The 23,831-nt window shown below is 37.2% G+C and overlaps 1 protein-coding gene across 1 annotated transcript in view; it reads right to left on the reverse strand.

The window, feature by feature from the left end:
• Nucleotides 1-23,831, reverse strand: part of ADAM23 (ADAM metallopeptidase domain 23) — a 154,457-nt gene that overhangs the window by 29,601 nt on the left and 101,025 nt on the right. The window contains exons 9-18 of the mRNA XM_004674351.2: nucleotides 23,531-23,596; nucleotides 17,464-17,535; nucleotides 14,681-14,844; nucleotides 13,363-13,447; nucleotides 12,348-12,438; nucleotides 10,077-10,125; nucleotides 8,027-8,126; nucleotides 5,088-5,159; nucleotides 4,124-4,213; nucleotides 3,299-3,379 (exon numbers count right to left, since the gene is read on the reverse strand). Coding sequence (XP_004674408.1) covers nucleotides 3,299-3,379; nucleotides 4,124-4,213; nucleotides 5,088-5,159; nucleotides 8,027-8,126; nucleotides 10,077-10,125; nucleotides 12,348-12,438; nucleotides 13,363-13,447; nucleotides 14,681-14,844; nucleotides 17,464-17,535; nucleotides 23,531-23,596 — 870 coding nt within the window. The remainder of the gene's footprint in view (nucleotides 1-3,298; nucleotides 3,380-4,123; nucleotides 4,214-5,087; nucleotides 5,160-8,026; nucleotides 8,127-10,076; nucleotides 10,126-12,347; nucleotides 12,439-13,362; nucleotides 13,448-14,680; nucleotides 14,845-17,463; nucleotides 17,536-23,530; nucleotides 23,597-23,831) is intronic.

Genomic DNA, 23,831 nt, shown 5'->3' on the forward strand with positions numbered 1-23,831 from the left:
GATACAATTCAGTTATTTGAGTCTACATGTATCAAGCTTGTTTACCAAGTTCAGTACAGAAAAATAATAGAATGAATGTGGAGTTGCTAAGAAGCAGCAACTTACTAAGAAATACTTTGAGATAAAGTGCTTTGTTCCAGCACTTTCTAAAGAATAACCCTCATATGAGCTTTCAATTGTGTTAGCTTTGCATTTAACCTGAGAGTAACTATGCAAAGGATTGCCATTATCAGCACTAAACTTAGCACGCGAAGCCATAGCACGCGAAGCCAGTTGTACCAGAACTTAAAGGGACCTGTGTGGCCTCTTTCATCCATCAGAATATACTCAGAACACAATCACTATCTTATTAATCATCTCACATTAATTATTCACTTACCCCCAGACAAATACAGCCACATTGAACAAAATTATACAGAAGAAATGTTTCTACTAGAAAAGGCAAGTTGGGGTCTAAAATTAACCCTGTGATGTTTCAATAGGAAAAAACCTACAGAATTCTTCACTAGTGAAAAAACAACAATAAAACACCCTTATTATAAACTGTCATAGCCACATGCAAGATTTCTAATCAGTTTATTTTTAGTTTAGACTAATAAAAGCCAGTTGCTTATGGCTGAAAAGTTTAACCAAAGAAATTATGGAATATCTTACATTCTTGGGAGACATTTATTCTGCGCTTTATTTTGCTTGTGGGTAGGACTCTGGGGTTAGTCTCTAAATACCATTCCAGACCTCAGTTTTATGCCCTACAGAAAGGTTCTGTGAGGCAGCTTTCTACAGTGCAATAGCATTTAAATGTGCTTATTTTAAGTTGTGTTACACCACCCATATAGATGACATATTTCATAGTGCTAACAAAAAGCATGTCCCACATCTTTCAAAAATATCTTTATCATACCATCCAGTATTGTTGCTAAAGATTTTTTCTCAGATGCTTAAGTATTATTTATTCTGTTACAAATTGTGAATTTTAAAAGTAGCTCAAGAGGCATCAGTAAATGCTAAGCTCAAGCTTAAGCAGAAATATACTATGAAATAAAAGAGATGAAGTCATAATATTGGCTGTAAGTATTGCTTTTCAGAGATGCAGAAATTTTTCAGACACACCATTTTCTTTATCATTATTAGCATCAATTATATTCAAATTCCACTCTTGCATACAAAGCCGACAACTTTAGAGGGAGTGTCATTCTCTCTGTTCCAATTATCTATTTCAGTTGCATTAAAGCAATATGAAGGAAATCATCAGTTTACTGATGATTTAGTATGTTCTTTAGAACATACTATTCTAATATGCCACTGAGAAACTAATTTAATAGAATAATTCTCATCATGGTCACATGAGATAATAAAGTTTTTAAAAATAAGACAACAGAATATTAAGTTGAACCTTCACTATAAAAGGCTTATTTCCAATAAATTCTATAGCAATTCCAGAGCTGCAGGCTGAGGTGGAAAAACAATACTACTAAAAGAGCTGAATCCAGAGAACCAAATACCACTACTGTGGGTATGAAAAATAGTATTCTACCAAATCCCAGCTACTCTCTGCTTCTTTATTCACTTCCTCCTCAGGGAGCTAGAGTGACCAGTTGGTTGATTTGATTGACTGATAAACTTGGGAAGAGCAATTGGTCACTTTGGCTCATTCTGCCATTCTACTTTTATTTACTTATTTTGAATATTTTTTATTGAGTTAATATTTGTTTGCACTGAGAGCATAGGATTCCTCTTCAGGAGTTGTTACTATTGCGCTCTCACCACCACCATCTACTATTATCTATTCATACAGATTAAACCCCACTCATTCCAGGCACAATGTTGTCAAGAAGTTGTTGCTACAGTCAGAATCTCAGATCTATTTAGAGACCCACTTAGCGATGACACTGAAGTATAGCTTTCAACATCCATTTTCAATAATAAAAATTACATTTTAGTCTCCAGCTGTACCCTGTTATGAGTTCCCTGGACACCATGATGCCTGGCAATAGAGAATTCCACCTCTGGGAACTTATCCTAAAGAACTAGTGGTGCACAAGAAATATCCTTAAAATATATACACATACTATGTGTCATATTAATTTTAATAATGAAAAAAGCCAACTTCCTAAATATCTACCACTGGATGGACATCAACAGATAAATCCATGTGATAGACCCTATGCAATCATAAAATGGACATTTATAAAAACTGTGTAATCATATGGGAAAATGCTTTCAAACATTCAGACAGAACAAAATGATGATAGAATAAAATCCAAAATTCTTACTAAGTCCTAAGTTGCCAAATTACTGACCTCTTCTTTGAAACTTTTCAATTATTCTCCAGCTATTTCAAGTTTTCACCGCATTTCTTAAAGAGGTTAAACTTCTATGCTCACTGTTTTCTCACTGTCTCTTCTCATTTATGTTTTTACTTGAATGCAACCTCTTCCAGGAAGACATACCTGATTGCCCTCCCAAACCTCCCGAACCATCACTCTTTTTAAATCAACTACTTTGTGCTTAGGACTTAGCACCATCTGACATTGGTGCTCATTGATTTACCTTTCTCCACCCAGTAGAATGTACACTCCCTAAGAGCAATGGTGTGCCCACCCGGTTCCCAACAAACCCCAGCATTTACTGTAGTGCTCGGCTCACTGTACATGCCAAAGTGTTCATTTGAGTGACAAAGATTTGAAATAACATGATAGACATCTTTTAAAAAATAAAAATTAGCTATAAAAGAAATGCTAATAGACAACATTAATCATGATGGTATAAAATTTTAATATGCAGAGAACCATGCCAAAGAGAATAAGCCATGAAGACAGGTTATATGAATAGGGGAGATTTGGTGACAGAGCTGAGACAGCTGGACTTCTATTCCCAGTGCCACCTGCACAGAGCAAGGTTACTCGTTCTCTGCTGCCTGCACTGGGCACATTTTCCTCAAAAGAAAGGGTTTTTTGGCTTATGATGTTTGAAATAGTAAGTAGTGCTTCATCATTGTGAACATACTATTTTGAATGTGGGGACAAGCGGGGAGAAATCAATTCATTTGGTACAAACCACATAAAGAGAACTAATTGTAAAGGGGAAACTGGAAGAAAAAGATACTAAGATCCAAAAAATGCAACATATATTCCTAAAATAAAGGCATGATGAAGAACTAGGAATTACTAGAAAACAAAATAAGATAAAAACAAAAAATAAAGGAACCAAAGCATATCTACAGATGTAGTCCAAATTAAAAGATTTAAAATGTGTAGTTACAAGTAAGATGTATTACCTAAAATTCAGTTTTTTTTACCTGGCCAGAGTCTCCAGTACAATATTCAGTAATATCACACCCATTCACAGCATCCCGACATTCATACCCTCGTGGCTGAAACTGCAAATTAAAGTTCACTATTAGGAGCTAGTATTAAATTTCAGAGAGTTAGCATTCTTTATATTCACCAACAATCCTTACAATCTCTTATAATGATCACCAAACTCTTTCATGATTTAGCAAGATAATTGCAAAATAGAGACAAGTTCCAGATACCACTCTTTGTGGTATAACGAACCAACCATGGCATCAAGTTCAGATTTCAGAAATTAGCTGAAGTCTCTATAAATGAAATTCATTATCTGTCCATATACATACAAGTGCTCTTTATAGACATATTTACATTCATTACTTCCTGATCTAGTTTTCTTGCCTTAAGTAATTTTAAAAGCCAAATGTGAAAATATGGGCACCAGCTTTTATGCTCCACTAAAACAAACTGAAGTACATTTTAAATAAGAAGTGTTAGATTTAGGGCATCTTATTAAAAAGACCACATGAGTTGTCCCTCTTCTATTCAATCATTTAATCTAGTTTTCATATATCTTGTGAGTAGGGCAAATCTCAGTATTTACTTTGGAAGGAGGACAGATACATTTTTCTCAAGGAGGCACTGGAGCATAGGGTAGTTGATAGTGAATGAGAGCAAAAGTAAATGATGTGACCCACAGGATCTGGGTAGATTTACTATGTATACTCTCAACCAACAAGTTTGTGACAATCTACACCAATGGCCAATGCATGCTTTGAGATATGTGGCTGGTATATAAGTGAAGAGACAGATGAAACTGTCAGGAAACTCACGAGACACGAAGTATTGTTGCAGCAGGGCCCATCACTGCAGTGGGCTCCGTTGGAGAGAGAACATTTCTTACAGCACAAGCCATAGCATTCCTAGAGAACACATTGCCAGTGAGTAAGTGCAGAAAATCGCCCACTGGCCATCCAACACTGTCTCCACAAGTGACTACGCTGAACACAGATCAGATTTACACAACAAAAAGCAAATATTTCATGAGCACATTCATCACTTAAAACAATGATGGGGGCCTTGCTGGTGCACAAGGGGTTAAGTCTCAGTACTACAGAGCTGTCAGGGGCCACTGAAGCTCTAGTTTGAGCCTCCCCAGGGAGCTGGCCCACATGGCTCAGCAGATCTCTCCTCCTGGCCTGCTGCTCCCTTCAGCAGTGTATTTCAATGTTCTGTCTATTCTGCTCCCCACCCTGTCTCTGGTGAAACCTCTCACACAAACCCCCAACACCATACCTCTGGCCTACACCCCAGCTCTTGTATGCATAAATAAATAAAACAAATCTTAAAAAAAAAAAAAAAGATAGCTCCCTTCCTGCATATTTGTAGGAAATTATCATTTTCTATGAAAAGGCTTCTCTATCAAAAAAGTAAGTTTATTTCTTAGCAGACACCTACCCTTGGTTAGCTCTATTATATTCTTAATATTCCATCTAGTTTTATGAGACAAAAGTAGAAAGACTTTCATGATTTGGTAAAACTTGTCTGAGATGAATATGAGCTATGAATTTTTAACAAGTAGGGAATTTGATTAAAGGAATTCATTAGATTTTTTTCAAACAGGGCTATAAGACATGATTGATTCTCACATGTTTGAGTTGGGATTAAGCATTAATGACAACAATCAGAAAGAAAGGCAGTAAGACTTCAATGATGATCACACAGGCATCTCAATAAAACCACCTGGTTGGCTCTTAGCAGGAGCTGTGCAGCAGACAGAAAAGACCTTATACCTACCACGTGGAAACCACAGTCACATTCTTCTCCAGCTTCTACATATCCATTTCCACATTCTGTCGGCTCAAATAGCTGAAAGAAATTTGGGTGAGAAAGGAAAAATGTTTTAATATCAGAAAAGCTACAGAGCAATTAGGCCTCATACATGGCCCTGTGTTCAGCTACTCTAACTCTTCTGTGCTTTGTTGTTATAAGTGATGTCAGAGTGGGCCCCGTGTCACCTGTTTATAACACTTCTAAAAAGCAAACTTTGTAAGGGGCAATATCCCTCAGAGGATCCCCTGGTGGTGTGCTCCATAGAGGACTTCTACTCTTGAGTTACTTTTTCTGAAGATAAGTTGTCAAGAGGAATATATCACTTTTCATATTCACTAATGGAGCTAAAATACATTGGTAATAACATTCAGAGGGATACCTAATTTGCTGACTTCCCTCAGCAGCTGAGAAGACATAAAAACTGTCAACAATATAAAAATGTTCCAGTCTCCACCAAAAGTGATATATGCAATCAAGCAAATGCAAGTACATTTAGGAAAAATTGCTGGAGATTCATGTCCATCATTTTACTGAAAGAAATCCACACTGTCCACACTTCTCACTAAAAGCCTGTGAAGCAAATATGCATACACAGATGTAGAAAAACTGTTCAATCATACCTGGAGCAATGGAAGAGTCAGATTTCTAGAATGATCCACACTGCTGGTGCTTTGAGCTTGCCTATTAGATAAACTATATAGCAGAATAATTGTACTAACTGTTCTCATAATAATTTATAAGAAACATTTCTCTATCCCATTATCTAGGGCCAGACTTCCTTGCCCACCACATCTGGGTGAAGGATGGCACAGCTCCACCCACTCCCAGTGCTCAGAGAAGGAGGAGATGCCCTCCCAGCAAGCACATGGCCAAGGAAGGGCACCTTTCCCTGAATCCACCTCAAAAAGACCTGATCCTCCTTGCCCTCTCAGAAGGGGAAGACTGTTAGAAGAAGAAAGGAATGTTTCCAAATAGCGGGGTGGGACTCCCATGGAAAAGCTCAGTGAGTGAAATCCACAGTCCTAATATCTGCTGAGAAAGGGGGAAGGCAGAATGGACAAGACTCTCCATGTAATTAACTATTTCCACACTTTGGATTTTTCCCACCATGGGACATGTCACTCTCACAAAACCAAATGAAAAACAGCGTAGCGGCTCCCACAGCAGAGAAAAGATGTACATAGAAAAGAGAAAGACACACATCCATTCATTCAGTCACCAAAAACACTTGAAACAAAAGTTCAGCAAAACATATAAAATTTTACTAAGTCCAGGGGCTTTCAAAAATCATTATAACATGCAGTTTAAAGAGCAATAATTTCATATTTACCAACTTTCAAAATGGATGTATAGTTATTTTTACTTAGCTTCCAAGATATTAGAATAATTTTATTTCTACTCATAGGCAATTTTGGAAATCTAGGGATGAATCCTTAAAAACACATGCTAGAAATCTTAACCTTTCCGAACAGCTCTGTGCTGTTCCCTCAGGCGTAATGCTTATAATTAGCTGGTGAGCTGGAAGGCAGGTAAAATTAGCCACATACATTATAATTCAAAAAATGCCAGCAGCTCACATGACTTCATTATTACTCATTTCCCCCATTTTAAGCACTCTGAAGTTTTCAGATTTTTACTGCATTGAGATCAACTCCATGAAAAGCAGCCAGGCAGCCCAGTATAAATGATGCAAGATCACTTTAAAATACTGTTTATTTTTCTGCAACCTTACTGAGATTTTACACAGATGTCAAGCATTAAACTACAACTCTCTGACCACAGCGGTATCACTGAATTATGAGGAGAGGAATAAAAGTTGCTATCAGTTACCTACATTAGTCAGTTTTTGTTTTTAAAAAGCTAACATTTTACTCACAGTTCTATTAATTTGCAGAGCATTTTACATCCTGTGTGTACCAATGGACTACATTTGACTTATAATCGACTTTTATTTTAAAAGGATACATGATATGTGCAATGTTTGAATTTTTATGCCATTTGCTAATTAGCCCTGATCTTGTCTTTTTCTTTTCTGCTAAGCAACTTCATTTCCAAACATGTTACGTAGGTTTGCAAAGCCTTATCCAAAAGTGAGGTTGAGGAAAATGGTTTTTAGAAATAGAGGACAGACTGACTACTTTCTGTAATAGCCCTGACGGGACTGGTATATATCGTACAGTCAAACACATTAATGTTTCTATAGTAAGGCAAATATTTACATTATGAGGAATAAATACTGATTTTCAATTTTAGGACATGTTTGTATCTTCAACAAACTCATAAAATACACTTCCCATTTTCATAGTTTTTTGAATGAAGGAACCATGAATAAAGAGTGTTACATTGTGTACATGAATTCTGATATTATGTCAATAGACAGTATGACCTTCCAGATAAAGAGATTACAGAATATAAATGCAAGTATGTATTTATGGTGTCCATAATACCTTAAGCCATAGTATGGCTAGGCGGTATTAGCAAGGCTTCTTTTTTGGGAGAACAGACTCAAAATGAAATATACAGAAGCCAAGAAATTAGTTATACCTCTAGAAAAAACATCCAAGGCAAACAAAACTTGTCTAAGAAATGGTTAAAGTACTACATTGTAATAACCCATTATCTCTTATCAGCAGGGGAACACTCCAACATGAAAATTTAAAAACATTTTAACTGAAAGAATGGTAATATGTACAATTACTGAAAAAACAGAGACTCAGAACAGAGAAATCATGCTTGTTTCTTTCATTCATTTCAACAAGACTCAGTTTTCACATGATAAAGACTTTTGAAATGAAACATTAATATATTGACAATAAACCTGCGCCAAAACCATCTGGCACTGTTACAGTATTCAAAAAAAAGGGAGGGGGAGGATAAATAATTATACTTTCTGAGTTACTAACCTTTGTTGGCCTATTGAAAAGACAAGCTCCACCCCCTCTCTGTAAAAAATCTCTGTATTCCAAAATGCTGCACTTTGAGAACTTTCGGGAATGGGATACCCTGAAGAAATAAAGAATCAATTATGTAAGTAATTTACCAAAAGCAGTCATCAGAGAAGAAAATTAAAACCCTTGAGTTAGAACAAAATGTTCACTCTGAATCCAGATGATTCTACACAAAGTTTGACAAGGCACTTACGTTCAAATTGCCAAATGAAAATGTGTGGTAGAGTTCGGTAAAAATAGAAATTCAAAGAAAACCACAGATTGGGGAGCTAGTTGCAAGCTCCTCAGCAGTGAAGCCCTTTTGAACCCAAGCTTAAAATAGGCTCTGAAAAACTCCTTACAAATTTCTTCATCAAGGTTGTCTTTTAAAATGTGGTCATTTGTATTTCTGTGTCTCAGTAAATGCAAGCACTTTTGCCTGCATCCTGAATAAAAGGAGCTTGAGAATCTATGAGAGTTCAGTTTCTGAAGCTCCATGTATCAAAGATTATACAAGGCAGGCTTCAGCCATGCGATCCAAGTAAACAAGGAAGCTCTAAAAACATGGGCTAGGCCACATAGATGAATATATTCTTAGCAAGACAGAATCCAGCAAAAGCAGAATTAGGGCAAACTCACTAGGGAAGTCTTAACTTCAATGACTCTTCGGTGACATTATGATTTAATAGGCATATAGTAAGAGTCTCTTTGTGATTTAATTAATCAAATTACCTGTGTGAGGGGACAAAATACACATGGTCAGGTCTGAAGTACACACACTGATTGCTTGGCCCTAGTTGTGACAGTACTTGATTTGAGAGTGACAGCCTTTTTATTCTAGCATGTAATCTAATAGCTGTGTGTGTCCTGATGTACAAGGTAGTATAAGGAAATAGATAAACACTGCCATTGTGGGCACTATCAGAACTATGTAGAAATGTGTCCTTGAGAAAACACATATTGACTTCAGTTTTATGATATCCTATGGGTAACTAGCGCAAAACATCATTTAGAAATTGGTTTAGAAGACAGAAGACATTTCCTTATAGAATCTAGATTACAAAAAGTGCAACCTGCCTAGAGGAGTCCTCAAAAAAGCCTGTTCAAGTCGTAATGTCACTAAACTATGGTACAATAGTAAGGAGACCTGAAAGTTAACAATTTCAAGTTGAAACTACATTTTTAGAAGCTCGTGTTCTGAAATAGTATATGGAAAGACTGACTCCTCCTACTTTTTTCTCCGTGAACTAGACTCCTGCTAGAGAAGGAAGGAAGGAACTGTGCAAGCAGATCACTTTCTGGTAAGCGGAGCTGACAAGATGGCTGGTGTGGATGAAGACAGCATGGTGGGCAGCCGTTGCCATGAACTGGCTGGGGCATTGGGGGAGGAGTTCGTATGGGGCAAGGGTCATGGGCAAGAGGACAGTGTTTCTAGGTCTTGGATTACAGAAGCAACAAAGCTCAGGGCTAGCTGCTCTGATTCCTGAAGTCTCCAGAAAGAAGAGAAGAGCTAGATGAGGACAAAGGTATTCAAAAGTTTACCAGTAAGAGACGACCTAATTTAGATACAATAAATCTGTCTTAATAAAAAAAGCTTTACTGATGTTTTAAGCAGTATAGTATAATTTTATTACAGTAAACATGTCTATTTACTATTACCTTAAAATATAAATTGTGCACTAAATTGATTTTCACTGAATGCTTCAGGTAGACAACCAGCTTTTATTCTAAGTGTACTAAAAAATTAATGCCTCTACTAAACTTAGAAGCACTTAATAATGTGCTTCCCTTAGGGTTAATAGAAATAGAAGTAGTTATTATATGTTAGTCTTGTCACTAACTTTAAATAAAAAATTAACAGTGTATTAGTCCTTTCATTTTAAAAATATCAGGTAATTAATTATTGAACTTATACTAAGTGCCTAGCCTAAAAGACCAGTCAATACCTGAGAGACTTTGTATCTATTACAATAGAAACAATCTCCCCAAAAGGTGTATGTCAAATACATGTATAATGAACATTTACCCTGTTTCCTCCATGATGCAGCCACCCCAGGATTCTGTGCAGTCACATTCTAGTCCAATGAAACAATTAAAAAGAAAGAAAAGAAAAAAAAAAAACAGAAGAAAGGAAGATAAAAGTTATATCACAGCTTTTGAAATGATTCCTTATTACCCATTTCAAGTCAGGCAGAAACCAAATATTAAATCTCACTGAAAAACATTTAATTCTTTTACATCTATATTTCTTCATTCTGTCTGAAGGCAACAGCAAGAAATAAAACTGTGACTCCCTTCATTTCTGAAACCAAATGAACTCAGTTAAGAACTCAGTTGCACTATTTCATGATCTAGAATCAGAAAGCCCAAGTTCTACCTAACAAGAAAGTCCCACAGGCAAGGGACTTAGCATTTTGGGTGCCTCAGTGTTCCACCTCTAAAATGGGAACTGCACACCTCTGCCTTTCTCCCAGCGGTCTGTTACGCTCACAAAATGTGGTCTGCTCTGTGCTCTCTGGAAATGTAAAGTTGTATTGCACAACGGCCATGGTCCTCACACAACACATTCTTGGTTAGAGGAGAGAATTCAATTTGCTAGTGAGAACAGGGTCGGCCAAAGACTCGGAGAGCTCTGTGCTACTAACTGGATGGAGGAGAGTGGTCAAGTCGGAAGTGTAGCGTGAGCTGAAATTATACAACGACCACAAACTTGACATAGATTCTGGAGACATACTAGTGTCATCACAGGCTGTTCTCATTTATTTTCTTCTTACTCTCTTTTCTACCATTGATTTAAAAAGTATTTTAAAAACAGACTTCCAAATGAATTTTTTTTTAAACTCAAAAGCTCGGCAGTAAGGTACTGTTTACCTAGACAAACACCTCAGAAGAGAACAGAGTTTCAGGAAAGAAGGAACTACAACCTCTTCTCAGACTAGTCCATCATCAACCCAGCACATCTCTCAGCTGACACCAGCAGGAGCTCTTCCCAGCTCCATAGTTTTCAAAGTCATTAACCTGATCTTCTCCTCTGATGTTGAAGGCATCTATGCCAGCGGGGAACCCCAAAACATCTCCTTCAATGTATGATGTGCGCATCCTTGGGAAAGCCTCACTCTGAGCATTATATTATATCATGACATTGATAAATGGCAGTCTGTGGGGATTTGCTATCTGCATAGGACTTACTATACCCTTATATATGACTGAATATACCCAAAAGGGGAATCGAGAAGCTTCTGGACCTGTATTCTGTTTCAAGTTTCCATAATATCAAGAATTAATGATAACTATTTGACAGCAGTTAAAATGTAGGCAGATTTTGTCCTTTTCTTCTTGAGGATGACAACCTTTACTCCTAGTATCTGAATGTTCAGAGAGGAGCAGAATCCCACTTAATTTCCTGGTTAAGGGAACAATGTTATCAGTAGTAAATAGCTCACTCTTTCCATCAGTAGGATCGCATTAAGGCTTCTGTGGGTCCTGGGCACTTTTGCCTCCCCAAAAGCCTTATAGATTAAATTTTAGCATTGTGTTGGAATAAAGGGAATATAATTCAGGTTGGATTTTATTCCAATTTTAAAATAAAGTGGAAATGTTCATGGACAAACCCCCTTCACCCCCTGCCGCCCCGAACTAGTGTGGGGCAATGAAAATCAGTCCTCTTTCCATCTGCTCTCGCCTGACTGACAAGGAGTGGCACCCAACAGCCAGTGGGGCAACTCCCGACTGCGTGTGATCTATTGCTCTATCTGTGCTCCTGCCTGCACCTGCTTGTCCTCTAGAGTCAAGGGCAATCGGCTGTCACCTGCCCCTGCTTATGAGGTTCTGGCCAGGGCCTGCCTCAGGGAAGACCACTCTAAACTCTTGTGATAGGACCAGTGGTACGTTTAGAACTAAGGAAGGAGGTAAATTTAGAGCATGAGCTCCTTTTGGCTCCAGCTGCACTGTTAGTAAGCTTGCGATGCTGTCTCACCTGGCGTCTTGTGTCTATATTCCACTGCTTAGAACCTGAGTGGAAAAGATGTCACCACCTAAAACCCCACCATTCTGTAGTGTGAGCAAAAGTTAATCACAATCTGAGAAAGGGAATATGATTTGTATGGACTTTAACAGGAACATCTCTACAACTCAAATAAATCAGGAATCACCTTCAGTTCTCATATTTAGAGGAAGGAACTATACTAATGAAAGCATCATGACATCGTCAGAATGAAAAATATTCACTTATTGACTGGACATGCATCATACAGACAGAATGGCACATGAACGTGAGCAAGAAGGTCAATGTACATACTTGGCTTTCTGCTAGAAGGTTCCCATTGGATTCCAAGGTTTTGAGCCAGGCTCTGCGATAATACTTGTGCCACTGCCATTGGAAGACCATACTGTTTTTCAGAGTTGAAAGTGTGTGGGAGACATTTGAGAGAGTGCACAAAGCTAGTTATTATTTCTTAATCGTTACCACATATCATCTCAGCTTCCTAAGTAGAGCCTCCCAGCATCTAAAGATGACATTTGCTCTCTACCACTTCTCCCTGGCAATTGGGCCCAAGAAGCAGAAAGCCTCTCTTACTACGTGGCACCTCTCACAACTTGATGCTCTCACATGGAATCATAAAGTACATGTCCTAGGGTGGCACCCAACTCAACTCATTCATAGTACACCAAGAATAGTACAAATTACCACAAAGATGTCATGAGAGGTAACCATTGAATGATGACTTTAGTGGGATAACCTGGTAGAACATATTCTGGCATTCACCAGGGTCTAGATATAGTTGGTCCAGGTTTCTGGGTACTGTTGCCAACTGTTATAAGAATTTCCTTTATAAAAATGAAGTTATCAAAATCCAAACAATGAGATTAAGGAATTATTCATTTCAATCAGTTCTACAGATAGGTGGTAGAAGGCACAAAGATGAAGACCTTATATGTGGTGAAAATAAAGACACTAGATAGAATCATAAACATGAATTTAACTATGGGCAGGAGAGTTATATAACTTTAAAAGTGTTCTATGGGAAGGATTCATAAGTTTACAGAAACTTATGGAGGCTAAAAATAAATCTCTGGGCTAATCTTTGGTTTGCATTTGCCCCACACATTGAAAGACTATCATCATGAAGTTAAACAATACTTGTTTTTAACAACAAAGGCCATTTTAGTTTACCAATATATGCCCCTCACATGACCTTTTTGATGTCATTATCATTCTAACAAGCCTGAGAAGGGATTTAAACTGGGCCACAGGGAAGAAGAGGTCAGATGCGAAGACAAAGCTCTACTTTAAGAAAATTGATAAAATTTACCTCATTCACACCAACTCCCCTTGTGCGAGAACAGACACCTCCAAAGTAGCTCAGGCTGCTTCTTTTATAGTGGAATGTCATACGCCTTGAGAAAAAAATAGGCTGTTTGGAAATCAATGTTGTGGCCATCACATAAACTCTCCCCAAATATGTCTTTTTTCTACCTTGAATATCTCAAACTCATCCCCCTTCCCAAAACTTAAAAAAAAAAATTGTATTTTAAATACCTGTACACTTATGTTATTCAATTTATGTTATCACAAATGTCCATGAATTTACACTATGTTAAAGTATCTTGGTTGAGCCCCGACTAAGCATCCTGTACTGACCCAGGATTGAGGACATAAAAATCAACAAATTACAGTCCTTAACTTTTTTTTTCTAGTAGAAAATATCAGGTAGTTATAGAAAATATTGCTAGTATAAACTGTCGATTAAAAACTGGCAAGTAAAAAAAAAAGAATAAAAGGAAAAGGAAGGAGGATATTTGTTGGATATGAGTACAGAACTCTGTGAAAGCAATGGGGAAAGGAAAGACTTCCATTAAAAGGAAGTATCCTTTCCTTCGTGGTAAAAATCCTCCTTTTATTTAATGTTTCAACTTAAAAGACGCTAACTCCTTGCGTCTCTTGCAACTAACGGTGGCCCTCTGACTAAAATTTAGTAAATGACTTGCTGGTTAAAGCGATGCATTCAAACTTTCAGGAAATTTGCTTTCAAGGCGCTAACTCAGGCAGAAGTGATGCCAGTCTGCACTGTCATTTCTGTTCTTCATACAGAGACTAGCGCATAAGCAGCCATCTTGCATTCGGAGTTGATCTTGAGGATGGAAAGTCTGAAGGTAGGAATGCTCTAAAGGTAGAACTCATGACAACCTTCATGGATGGCGGGAACACCATTCCAGCTAGGGACAACTGACCTCTGTGCTTCCTAGAAATTCTACATGACTGAGAGAGTCTACATTAATCTTATTCAAGATCGGCATGCCATATATGACTAGACTGCAAAGATAATGCTAAAAAAAGGCCCCGGGCTTTCTCTGGTGAAAGCACCACACTATGAAGCTCTCCGAACCCACCGCAGCAAGAGTTCCATCCCCCAGCCAGGGAGCTGACCCACACCTGCCCAGCAGACCTCTCCTGACCCGCCCACTGCTCCCCTCAGCAGTGTATTTCAGTAGACCTCCCTGTTCTGTTCACCACTGTTTCTGATGAATCCTCTCACCCACCACACCTCTGGCCTGTATACCTGTAAGCATAAATAAATAAATCTTTTTAAAAAAAAAAAAAGGGTCCGGCTGAAGCTCACGAGTACATACGTGATGAGGTGCACAGCGTCAGCGTGCTGTTTGATACGCTGCCGGTATTTGGAGAAATCATGGAGCATCTGCACCGGGTTGGTGGTGATGTCGATGTGATCCTTCTCCGTCCAGGTCTCTACAGCTACGAGGACCACCCTGGTGTTGAGCTGTTCCTTATAAATCTGAGGATATACAACAGGACAGGAGCAGGAGGAAAACACTGGGTCAAACATGCACAGTCAGTGATTCAGAGTCAGCGGAAGGAGGGGAGAGGGGGTAAGGGGAGAACACGAGGTAGTCATTAGCTCAACATACAGACTCTTCCTTTCTAAGAGCAAAGATGAATAAAGAACAAATGCTTCGTGTCACCTACTCCTCTTAAGTTTATTTCAATTCCAGGCCAGTATATTCAGTGGCCTGGCATCTCACTCTGGGACAGAAAGCAGGAATGCCAAGATTCTTAAGTCTGGACAAATGCAAAAGACGGTTCAGCAAAAATCACCCTTCCAAACTTCATAGGAGGTAGCTGGTTGGGGCCTGAGATAGACCGGCTCTGAAGAAGTATAACTCAACCAGTTATTCGTGCAGGATTGGAATAAATCACTAAATCCCTAAACAGACAGCAACATGGTTGGCTTGCTCTTGGAGGTCTTGCTCAGGTAATGTAAAATAAGGCGAGGAGGAAATTACTTATCTATGAGGCCAAGAGTAAGGATTTATAGCACAACTTTCACTTCACCACAGGGTGGCAGCACCCACAATATTAAAGGAACCTCTCTTTTTCTCTACTTTGGGTCTCCTCACTAATTCACACAGTTAAACAACTTCAATCCATGGTGTCATTCTGTTCTATTTTCAACCTAATTAAGTAATGAATGATTCTCAACACACTGAAAAGAGGGACTACCATTACGCCTAAGTCGACTTGAAGTTAAAATGATTTTGCAAGAATGAGTTAAATGTAGTCTTTTAAAAATTAGTGGGCCAGTCTCAAACTTTGTATGATAACCCAAGATAAGAATTACACTTTGCAAAATGTGATTCAATTCAACCGTGGTGAAATGAATAACAGAATTGCTACCAAGTAAACAGATTTTTGCAAAGGGGCAAAGATGTGCTTAATATTCTCATTTCTATATTCGCTTAATAGTTTTCCTTTAAGAAGGCTGACAAGCACTGGCATTAAAGGAATTAATACACCTGATGCAAACTGGTTTTTAGAATTTCAATCCTAGCTCTGTCTATTCTTTAGACCCACCCACCCATACTACGCATTCATTGGCTATACCTACCAGGTATTTTACCAGTATTTACATGATTAGTTATTTTGCACTGCTTTAAGAACAATAAAGAAAGCAGTTCTTTGCAGACCATAAATATCACTTTGAATATTTAGTAATTTTCAGTTTTTTTTTCCATTAAGAGGGAACATACAATAATTATCAGATAAAAAATATATTTACCTAGACAAAATTATTAGGATAGGAACTAGTTTGTTGTATTTAGTTTATGATTAAATAGAATTCCTACCTAACACAGGAAAAAGAAAGTCTCAAATCATTTTCTGTCACTTACAAAATGAGAAAAATGCTTACATGAAAGACATATAGAGTTAGAAGTCTTTGTAAGAAGATCTATATTTTATTGCTTTAAATGAGTTTTATTTAAGGATTACACCTCATTCTGTCATCTAAAAATAATACATTAAGATTTACACTAACAGAAAACAGTGGCATGCATGTGGGTTCTTTTAAGAAAAAAAAATTTTTTTTTAAAGATTTGTTTGTTCATACAGAACTGGGGTACAGACAAGAGGCGCAGGGGTGGTGAGAGGATTTACCAGAGACAGTGGGGTGCAGAACAGGCATATCTTTGAAGTACACTGCTGAGGGGAGCAGCAGGTGGGTCAGGAGAGGTCTGCCACGCCATGTGGGTCCCTCCGGGGCAGGTGGGGATCGAACTCATGCGGAAGTGGCCTTAGATTCTTAGTGCTGTGCTTTAACCCGCTGCGCCACCAGGGAGGGCCACTTTTTTTTTTTTTAAGATTTATTTATTTGTGCATACAGAACTGGGGTGCAGGTCAGAGGCTCAGGGGCGGCGAGAGGCTTCACCAGAGACAGAGTGGGGAACAGAACAGGCAGATCGACAAAGTACACTGCTGAGGGGAGCAGCGAGCAGCGGGCGGGTCAGGAGAGGTCTGCCGCCATGAGGTCTCCTCCGGGGCAGGCGGGAATCGAACTCATGCGGAAGCGGCTTTAGATTCTCAGTGCTGTGCTTTAACCCGCTGCGCCACCAGGGAGGGCCCCAGGGAGGGCCACTTTTAAGAAAAATTTTTAATTTTCTATATTTTCCAAATACATTCCACCTAATTTATTAGTTCTGTCACATATGACAATATTAGTTCATATACTTGAGACAAATATTCATTCTTCTGCTGTATATTTAAGAAAATAAGCTCAACAAGTTTCTATTGCTAGATTCACATTTGCAGAGTGTAATATTTGGTCTTTTTGGTAGTAAATTTTCTCCAGGGATTTTGTCTCCATAGGCTCTGGTGACCATAAGGTACAGACATCACTTAAAAGTAACACTAATGCTACTTTGGGATTCTAAGAATAAGTGAATAGTCTTTTCAAGTTCTGATACCTCTACTCTTGAAACTGACTACAATTTCTTAGCTAGATGAGCTTAGGAATGACATTTTTGTTTTTCCCAAGGAAGAAACAGAAATAAAGTAAGCAAATAGAGATCTAAACCATTCCATTTTGGAAAAATGAGTTCAAGGAAACCAGGATACTTACGGAATCCACAAGGTTGACCACAGACTTTGCAAAGTTGTTGGTGTGCGCATGAGAGGAGCGATACTTCTTATACTGGAGGGGAGGGGAGGGCAGGAGGGGAGACAGACCAGTCAGTGCCAAATAGTAACTTAGTGGTAAATTTCAAAAGTCTGTAAAAGCAAAAGTGACACAGCAACAGTTGAAATTATGATTAAACAGTTGAGAGAATATCCATGTTGGTATGCTATTATTATTGCATTTCTCTCTTAAGCAACAAAATTCTGTCTAAAGTACCCACAATGTTCCAGATAACAGAGAGAACCTTAAAAATCTGCATGAGCAGATTTATACTTCAGAAGTAAGTTTTTAATTTAGTCTTAATGTCTACAAATGCAATCCTCTTGTTTTCACTGAAATGATCTATCTCATATAATAAAAGACTTAGACCAAGAAATTTAGTCCCAACTAGACACCATCATCACCCTAGACCAGGCACAAATCAAGGAAATTTCTTAGGTTGAACTTTCAGTACTGTCTGAACATAGAATACACCTGTCATACCATTTGATATATTCTCCATAGTGTATCTCCAAACAAAGATTTTAGCTTTCAATGACTCAAAATCAGAATATAGACTAAAAGTAAAAATGAAATGGGCCAAAGCTCATGAATATTTGTGGTTATTGATGACTACTTATTCTTAAGTAAGACAATAATACTATAACAACATCTGGAGGGCTAGTTTCAGCAAGGAGTACATTGCTCATTATGTCCTTGAGAGAATTTGAAAATGAAAATCTACCACGGGCGGATCATGTCCTCATCTGACCATAAGCTATTACTGAGTTTACAACTGAGCATAGAGAAAACATAACCAGTGCAATTGAAATAGTAGATTTCAGTCTGTTCAGATTTGTAACACAAGTCTAAAATATGACCCAATTGTAATTATGAAAATAGTGCATCTTTCATAAACATGAAAAGTATTTTCACACTGGCAACCTTTGGTGCCTGCTTTTTGTCCTGTACCCACTCTCCCACTACGAATATGGCAGACCCCCTTCATTTCATTCACTCTATCTGCTATTATCTGTATTTCATTTAACAAATAGATGTCTTCATGTTTGTGTATGTTTATTTTTTATAATATTAAGGACAATGACAACCCATGAAAAATGTGCAGTAAATTAATATTGTGTTACTAGCAGCATTCATGAATTCACAACTATTGGTATATTATCTGCTGTCGCCTAGGTGTTTATGTCCCTTCAATAACCATATATTGAAATCCTAACTCCAAAAATGATGGGGTGTGGGGACTTTGGGAAGTGTTTTCATCTTGAAATAGAATCCTTTATGTTGTTTGAGTACAGAGAGAGAAGGCAGTGTTATGAACTACGAAAAGTGACCTCATCAGAAAGCAACCATGCCAGAACCTTGAACCTGAACTTGCCAGCTTCTAGAACTGTGAGAAATTACTTCCTGTTGTTTTCTTATAGCTGTTCCAAGAGACTCAGACAACATCACTATTACTGTGTGTGTTGCTGTCCCCCCTATGAATCATGAGCTGCCAAAGCTGTCTTCATGTGCTCTTTCATAGCACACTTCAGCAAACTGAGTCCTAAAACTCAGTGATGACAAACTTTTTAAGTATTTTTAATAGATGCTTTAAACTTACCATAAAGAAGTTGCTACAAACAGCTCAGTGTTTTATGGTCTCTAGCAAATTCTACAAACTGAAATTTTCTGATATTGTTAAAACTAAAGGTAAATTTTTCAACTTTGTCTCTATGAGATAGTAAGAATATTTTGTAACTAGACAGAGCTAATGGTTCTATGACACAGTAAAGATACTAAATGCCACTGAATAGCATGCTAAAAATCAGTTTTGTCACTAAGAAGTATAAATCATAAAAGCCAAGGAAAAATGTTAGCTGACACCATAACTCAGTCATGTTACACACCTATTATGATGAATTGATTTTGTTTCTGAATATTCATCTGTCCCTTTTGGAGACTTTCTGTTTGTTATAAGGTAATACGTGGAAAATATGATATGTGATCAATCAGAGATGGTCAAAAACTGAAGCAGAAAAGACCTGTTGGTAAAACATAACAAAGGCTAGCCATTCATGGAGAGACATGGATAGACGTAAGATATACTATCAAGAGTTATCAAGACTGGCTGATAAATAGAGTGTGGGAAATTAAGAAAAAGAACAAAAGAGAACCCCCTAGGTTTTGAACTTGAATAGCTGGGGTAGGAACTGGGGGTGTTGAGCCATCTAAAGCAGAGAAAGACCAAAGGGTGAGAAGCTTAAGACTAAGGAACTTAGAGTTCTGATTAAGAAATGTTAAATTGATGGGCCCTCCCTGGTGGCGCATCGGGTTGAAGCACAGCACTGAGAATCTAAGCCGCCTCCGCATGAGTTCAATACCCGCCTGCCCAGGAGGTGACCACATGGCGCGGCAGACCTCTCCTGACCCGCCCGCTGCTCCCCTCAGCAGTATACTTCATCGATCTGCCTGTTCTGCTCCCCACTCTGTCTCTGGTGAAGCCTCTCACCGCCCCTGAGCCTCTGGCCTGTACCCCAGTTCTGTATGCACAAATAAATAAATCTTTAAAAAAAAAAAAAGAAATGTTAAATTGAGATGCCTATTGATATTGAAGTGTGGGTGTCAAGTAGGCAGTTAAATAGTTAAGTATGGAGCTCAGAAGATTAGAGAAATAGAGAGTGGAGAATCTAAAGTCTTGATATTAGAGGTCATCACTTTAGGAGGAGAACATAGCAAGAAAAGACAGCCCTCTGGGACACTCCCACAGTTCAGAGGCCAGAAGTGAAAGACTAAGAAGAAACTGTCAGTGAACTGGAAAAGTTATTGGGTCACTGAAGTCAAGAGATGAAGATAACATTTCACAAAGGAGAGAGTAAATGTGTCCAATTCTGCTGCGGGAGAAATAAGGTAAGGCCAGATCAAGGACCATGAGATTTGTTCACCTGAAGCTCCTTTAACTGAACAACTAGGATTCATTAAGGAACCAGAGTGTGTTGTTCCCCCTAGAAGCATTTGTTCCACGTAACTCCATGAGGTGGGTTTTATTACCTCCACTTTAGAAATGTGAAAAACTGAAGTTCTGAGGGACAAATAACTTCTCCAAGATCACAGAGCTGAAATTCAAAGCCTTCTTTGGGTTGAGATGGAAGATAAACTTATTCAGTTAATAATTCTTATAAAATAGTTTATGTATATTCCTACCACCTCATGATTGTTGGTGGGAAATCATAATTTGCTAAGTATCCATAGACTATAAATAACATTTAAATTTAAAAAATCAAACGAGATTTAAGTTGAAAACATTGTTATTCCTATATATTTGCAATTACTGATATCTTTGTAAGAATGTGGCAAAAAATATAAGCAAAACATGTTTTTAATGTATTTTAAAATATCTCAACCCTTTTTTTGTGTGTGTCAGAATAAGGTTATTAATATGTACATTTAGCTTAAGTGGCTCAAAGAAATGTTTGCAAACCTTTACCAAGGCTATAATTATCTCACAAATTAGGTTCTGCCCTTCCCTCATTAAGGTGCTTTCTACAAAATTGAGGGATTTTTTCTTTTCTAATTGAAAGCCTGTTGATAGGATGCTTGTTCAAAATAAGGTATCTGCATTTTCTCAGGAAGTCAATATTAGGTTACTCTGTATTGGAGAGGGAAGCCAGAGCACAAATGTAAGGAGGATGTTTCTATTTCCTGCATGAGTTAGAACCAATTTTGCATACAAAGAAAAATACAGGATATCCATTTAGGATGAAACTTTCACATTTTTTGATCACTGAAAGTAATTAAATTCAAAGAGGCAGATTTCCTTCCTGAACAAATACAATCCTTAAGAAATTTGCTTTTCGAAAAAAATTTAAATTAGAGCTTGATTTTCAACCCCAGAGTAAGTTATTGAAAATAACTGTGCTACCTCATCTAAAAGATTTTGAGATGGGTAATCTTAGCAGAAGATCATTCTAAAAACCAATAGCAAGTCTCCACATATTAAAATACAGATGTTAATTACCCTACTGCAATGTTACTTTCAGTGTGTGAATAAAATCATCTGACCCAAATACTGACATTACTTTTTATGGCAATCAAATTCATAAACTACCTTCATCTCATAGAAAGCATACCTTAAAAAAGAACTCTTTAACTCACAAAAGAAAAATTACACACTTATTTGGGATTCTTACAGACTGGGTGGTAACCTGGTCTTCAGCAAAAGGAATATATTCAGTTTCACTATTCCAGATGAACATTTCTTTAAATAGTAAAAAATCTTCTTATGTAATTCCCTTCCACTTCAGACATTATTACTATCCAGGATAAAGCTTCCTCCCCCCCCCTTTTCATAACCTGAGTACAATTACAGTTTTTTGCTGATTTCAGAGATGAATGGGCATACCATGCCTAACTCTCATTCATTCTAATAATAATAATAAAACTAATTACCCAGTTCACCATTAAAAAGATTTGGCAGTCTCAGTAAGGTAACGTTATTGTAGAACATATAGCATAATCTGTAGATTTTCCGTCTATAAAAACAATATTAAAGAAGGGTGCTATTTTATTATTCACATGATAAAGATGATTAAAATGCTTCCAATTTAAAAGAATTAAAAAATAAATTTGATCTCTACAAATTTCCTACTTTGAACAGTTACTTAGATTTGCTCTCTGATCAATGGCTTCCTGTACCTTCTCAATAGATTACAGTTGAACAAAAGATTTCCAATTACAAATATCGGGCTTAAAAACTAACTATCAATTATGAGTTATATGTGAATGCACTTTGTGAACTAAAAGATATTGTATAAATATCTTTATTATTGCCACTACTTTAAAAGTACTTACATAATAAATGTTGAAAACAGTGGAGGTTTCTAAAGACTTAATTTCACAACATGCCATAATGCTAAGGATAAAAAAAGTAGCTGGGGAAAAAATCTCTGTCACATAAAATAATTTTAAAATAATTCAGGTGGAAAAAATTATCTTGGTGTTTCAAGCAACTCAAAGTGCTTCAGAAATATATATTTTAGTCTTTGTTTAGAAAACAGTTGCCTCAACACTTGATTTTCCTTCATAGCAGAAAAGACCTCTCCTAAGTTATACATAATCATGATAAATTCTGTTTCTTCTAACACATACCAAGAAATATATGTAAAAGATAGTAGCAAATTAAATAAATTTACATACAAATTAAGTGCTACTCTATTGAGTAATATTCAACACAACTGAATTGGTGGGAACAGTCACACCACCATTAATCAACAAGCATTATAAATCAGGGTTTATTTTCAGGTCCCTGGGCAGTAAACATTTACCAGCATGCCATAAGTTTAAAAAAAAAAGTATGGGGTACATTCTATTGACCAAACTACAAATGTCTCCAGGCTTCAGCCAAGATATGTGACAAGGGAAATAGTTAAGTAGAATATAGTTAAGAAAAGTTGCACTTTATAGTCATAGGGGCCAAAGGAGGGCAATAATTGTTTTTCATATGTCCCTTTAGTGTCATTGAAATGATAATTTGAACTATATGGATAGAAGTAACATGAGATTATTTATCTTTCCAATATTTGAGGAAGGTCAGTCATCAATTAGATAATCTCATTGGACATATATTTAGTATATATGTTTATCTCTTAAAATTCTATCTGCTATGGAGCCTACTAATTAGTAAGATAAAATAGCAATGACATACCAGCAGAATGAAGACATGGACTAAGCTTAGAAAGCAGTGACCAAATACATAGATAAAGAAAAGGAGAGAATGAAAATTCTAAATGAAGACAAGTGAATGACCCCAAACTGTTACTTAGTACATTAAGTACAGCAATTATTAAATAGAGAAAAGTTTTGAGTTGTAAAAACTCTACAAGACATAGTTCTCCAAACACCATGAAGTAAATCAAGTCACTTGATAGTTAAAAAAAAACTATAATTATTTTAATAAGGAGCAAATAATAAATCAATATGAATTAAAAGTCTTCCTTAAGTGATCAGAACTAAAACTTATTGATTCTCTCCTTACCGTTTTGTGATCATTGACAATCATAAGTTCCAAATACTTCATTTCTTCAAACACACCACGAGATGGCTGTGAAAAATAAAAATATGGTCAGAAACATGGTTGATGGAAACATCTATGATGCCACCTATTAAGTTGTAGATTTATTTGAAGTTAAGAATTCTTTGTTACCTACTTTATGAAAACCCTAGAAGGAACTTGATCAGGGAAGTGACCATCAAGTGTGGTAAACATTCAAGGATTCAGAATAAAATTTTATTTAATTATATTAAGAATTTGTAGAGATGGGCCTCCCTGGTGGCAC

The sequence above is a fragment of the Condylura cristata genome, unplaced genomic scaffold, assembly GCF_000260355.1.
Source record: "Condylura cristata isolate star-nosed mole 26May11 unplaced genomic scaffold, ConCri1.0 scaffold00002, whole genome shotgun sequence".
Taxonomy (NCBI): domain Eukaryota; kingdom Metazoa; phylum Chordata; class Mammalia; order Eulipotyphla; family Talpidae; genus Condylura; species Condylura cristata.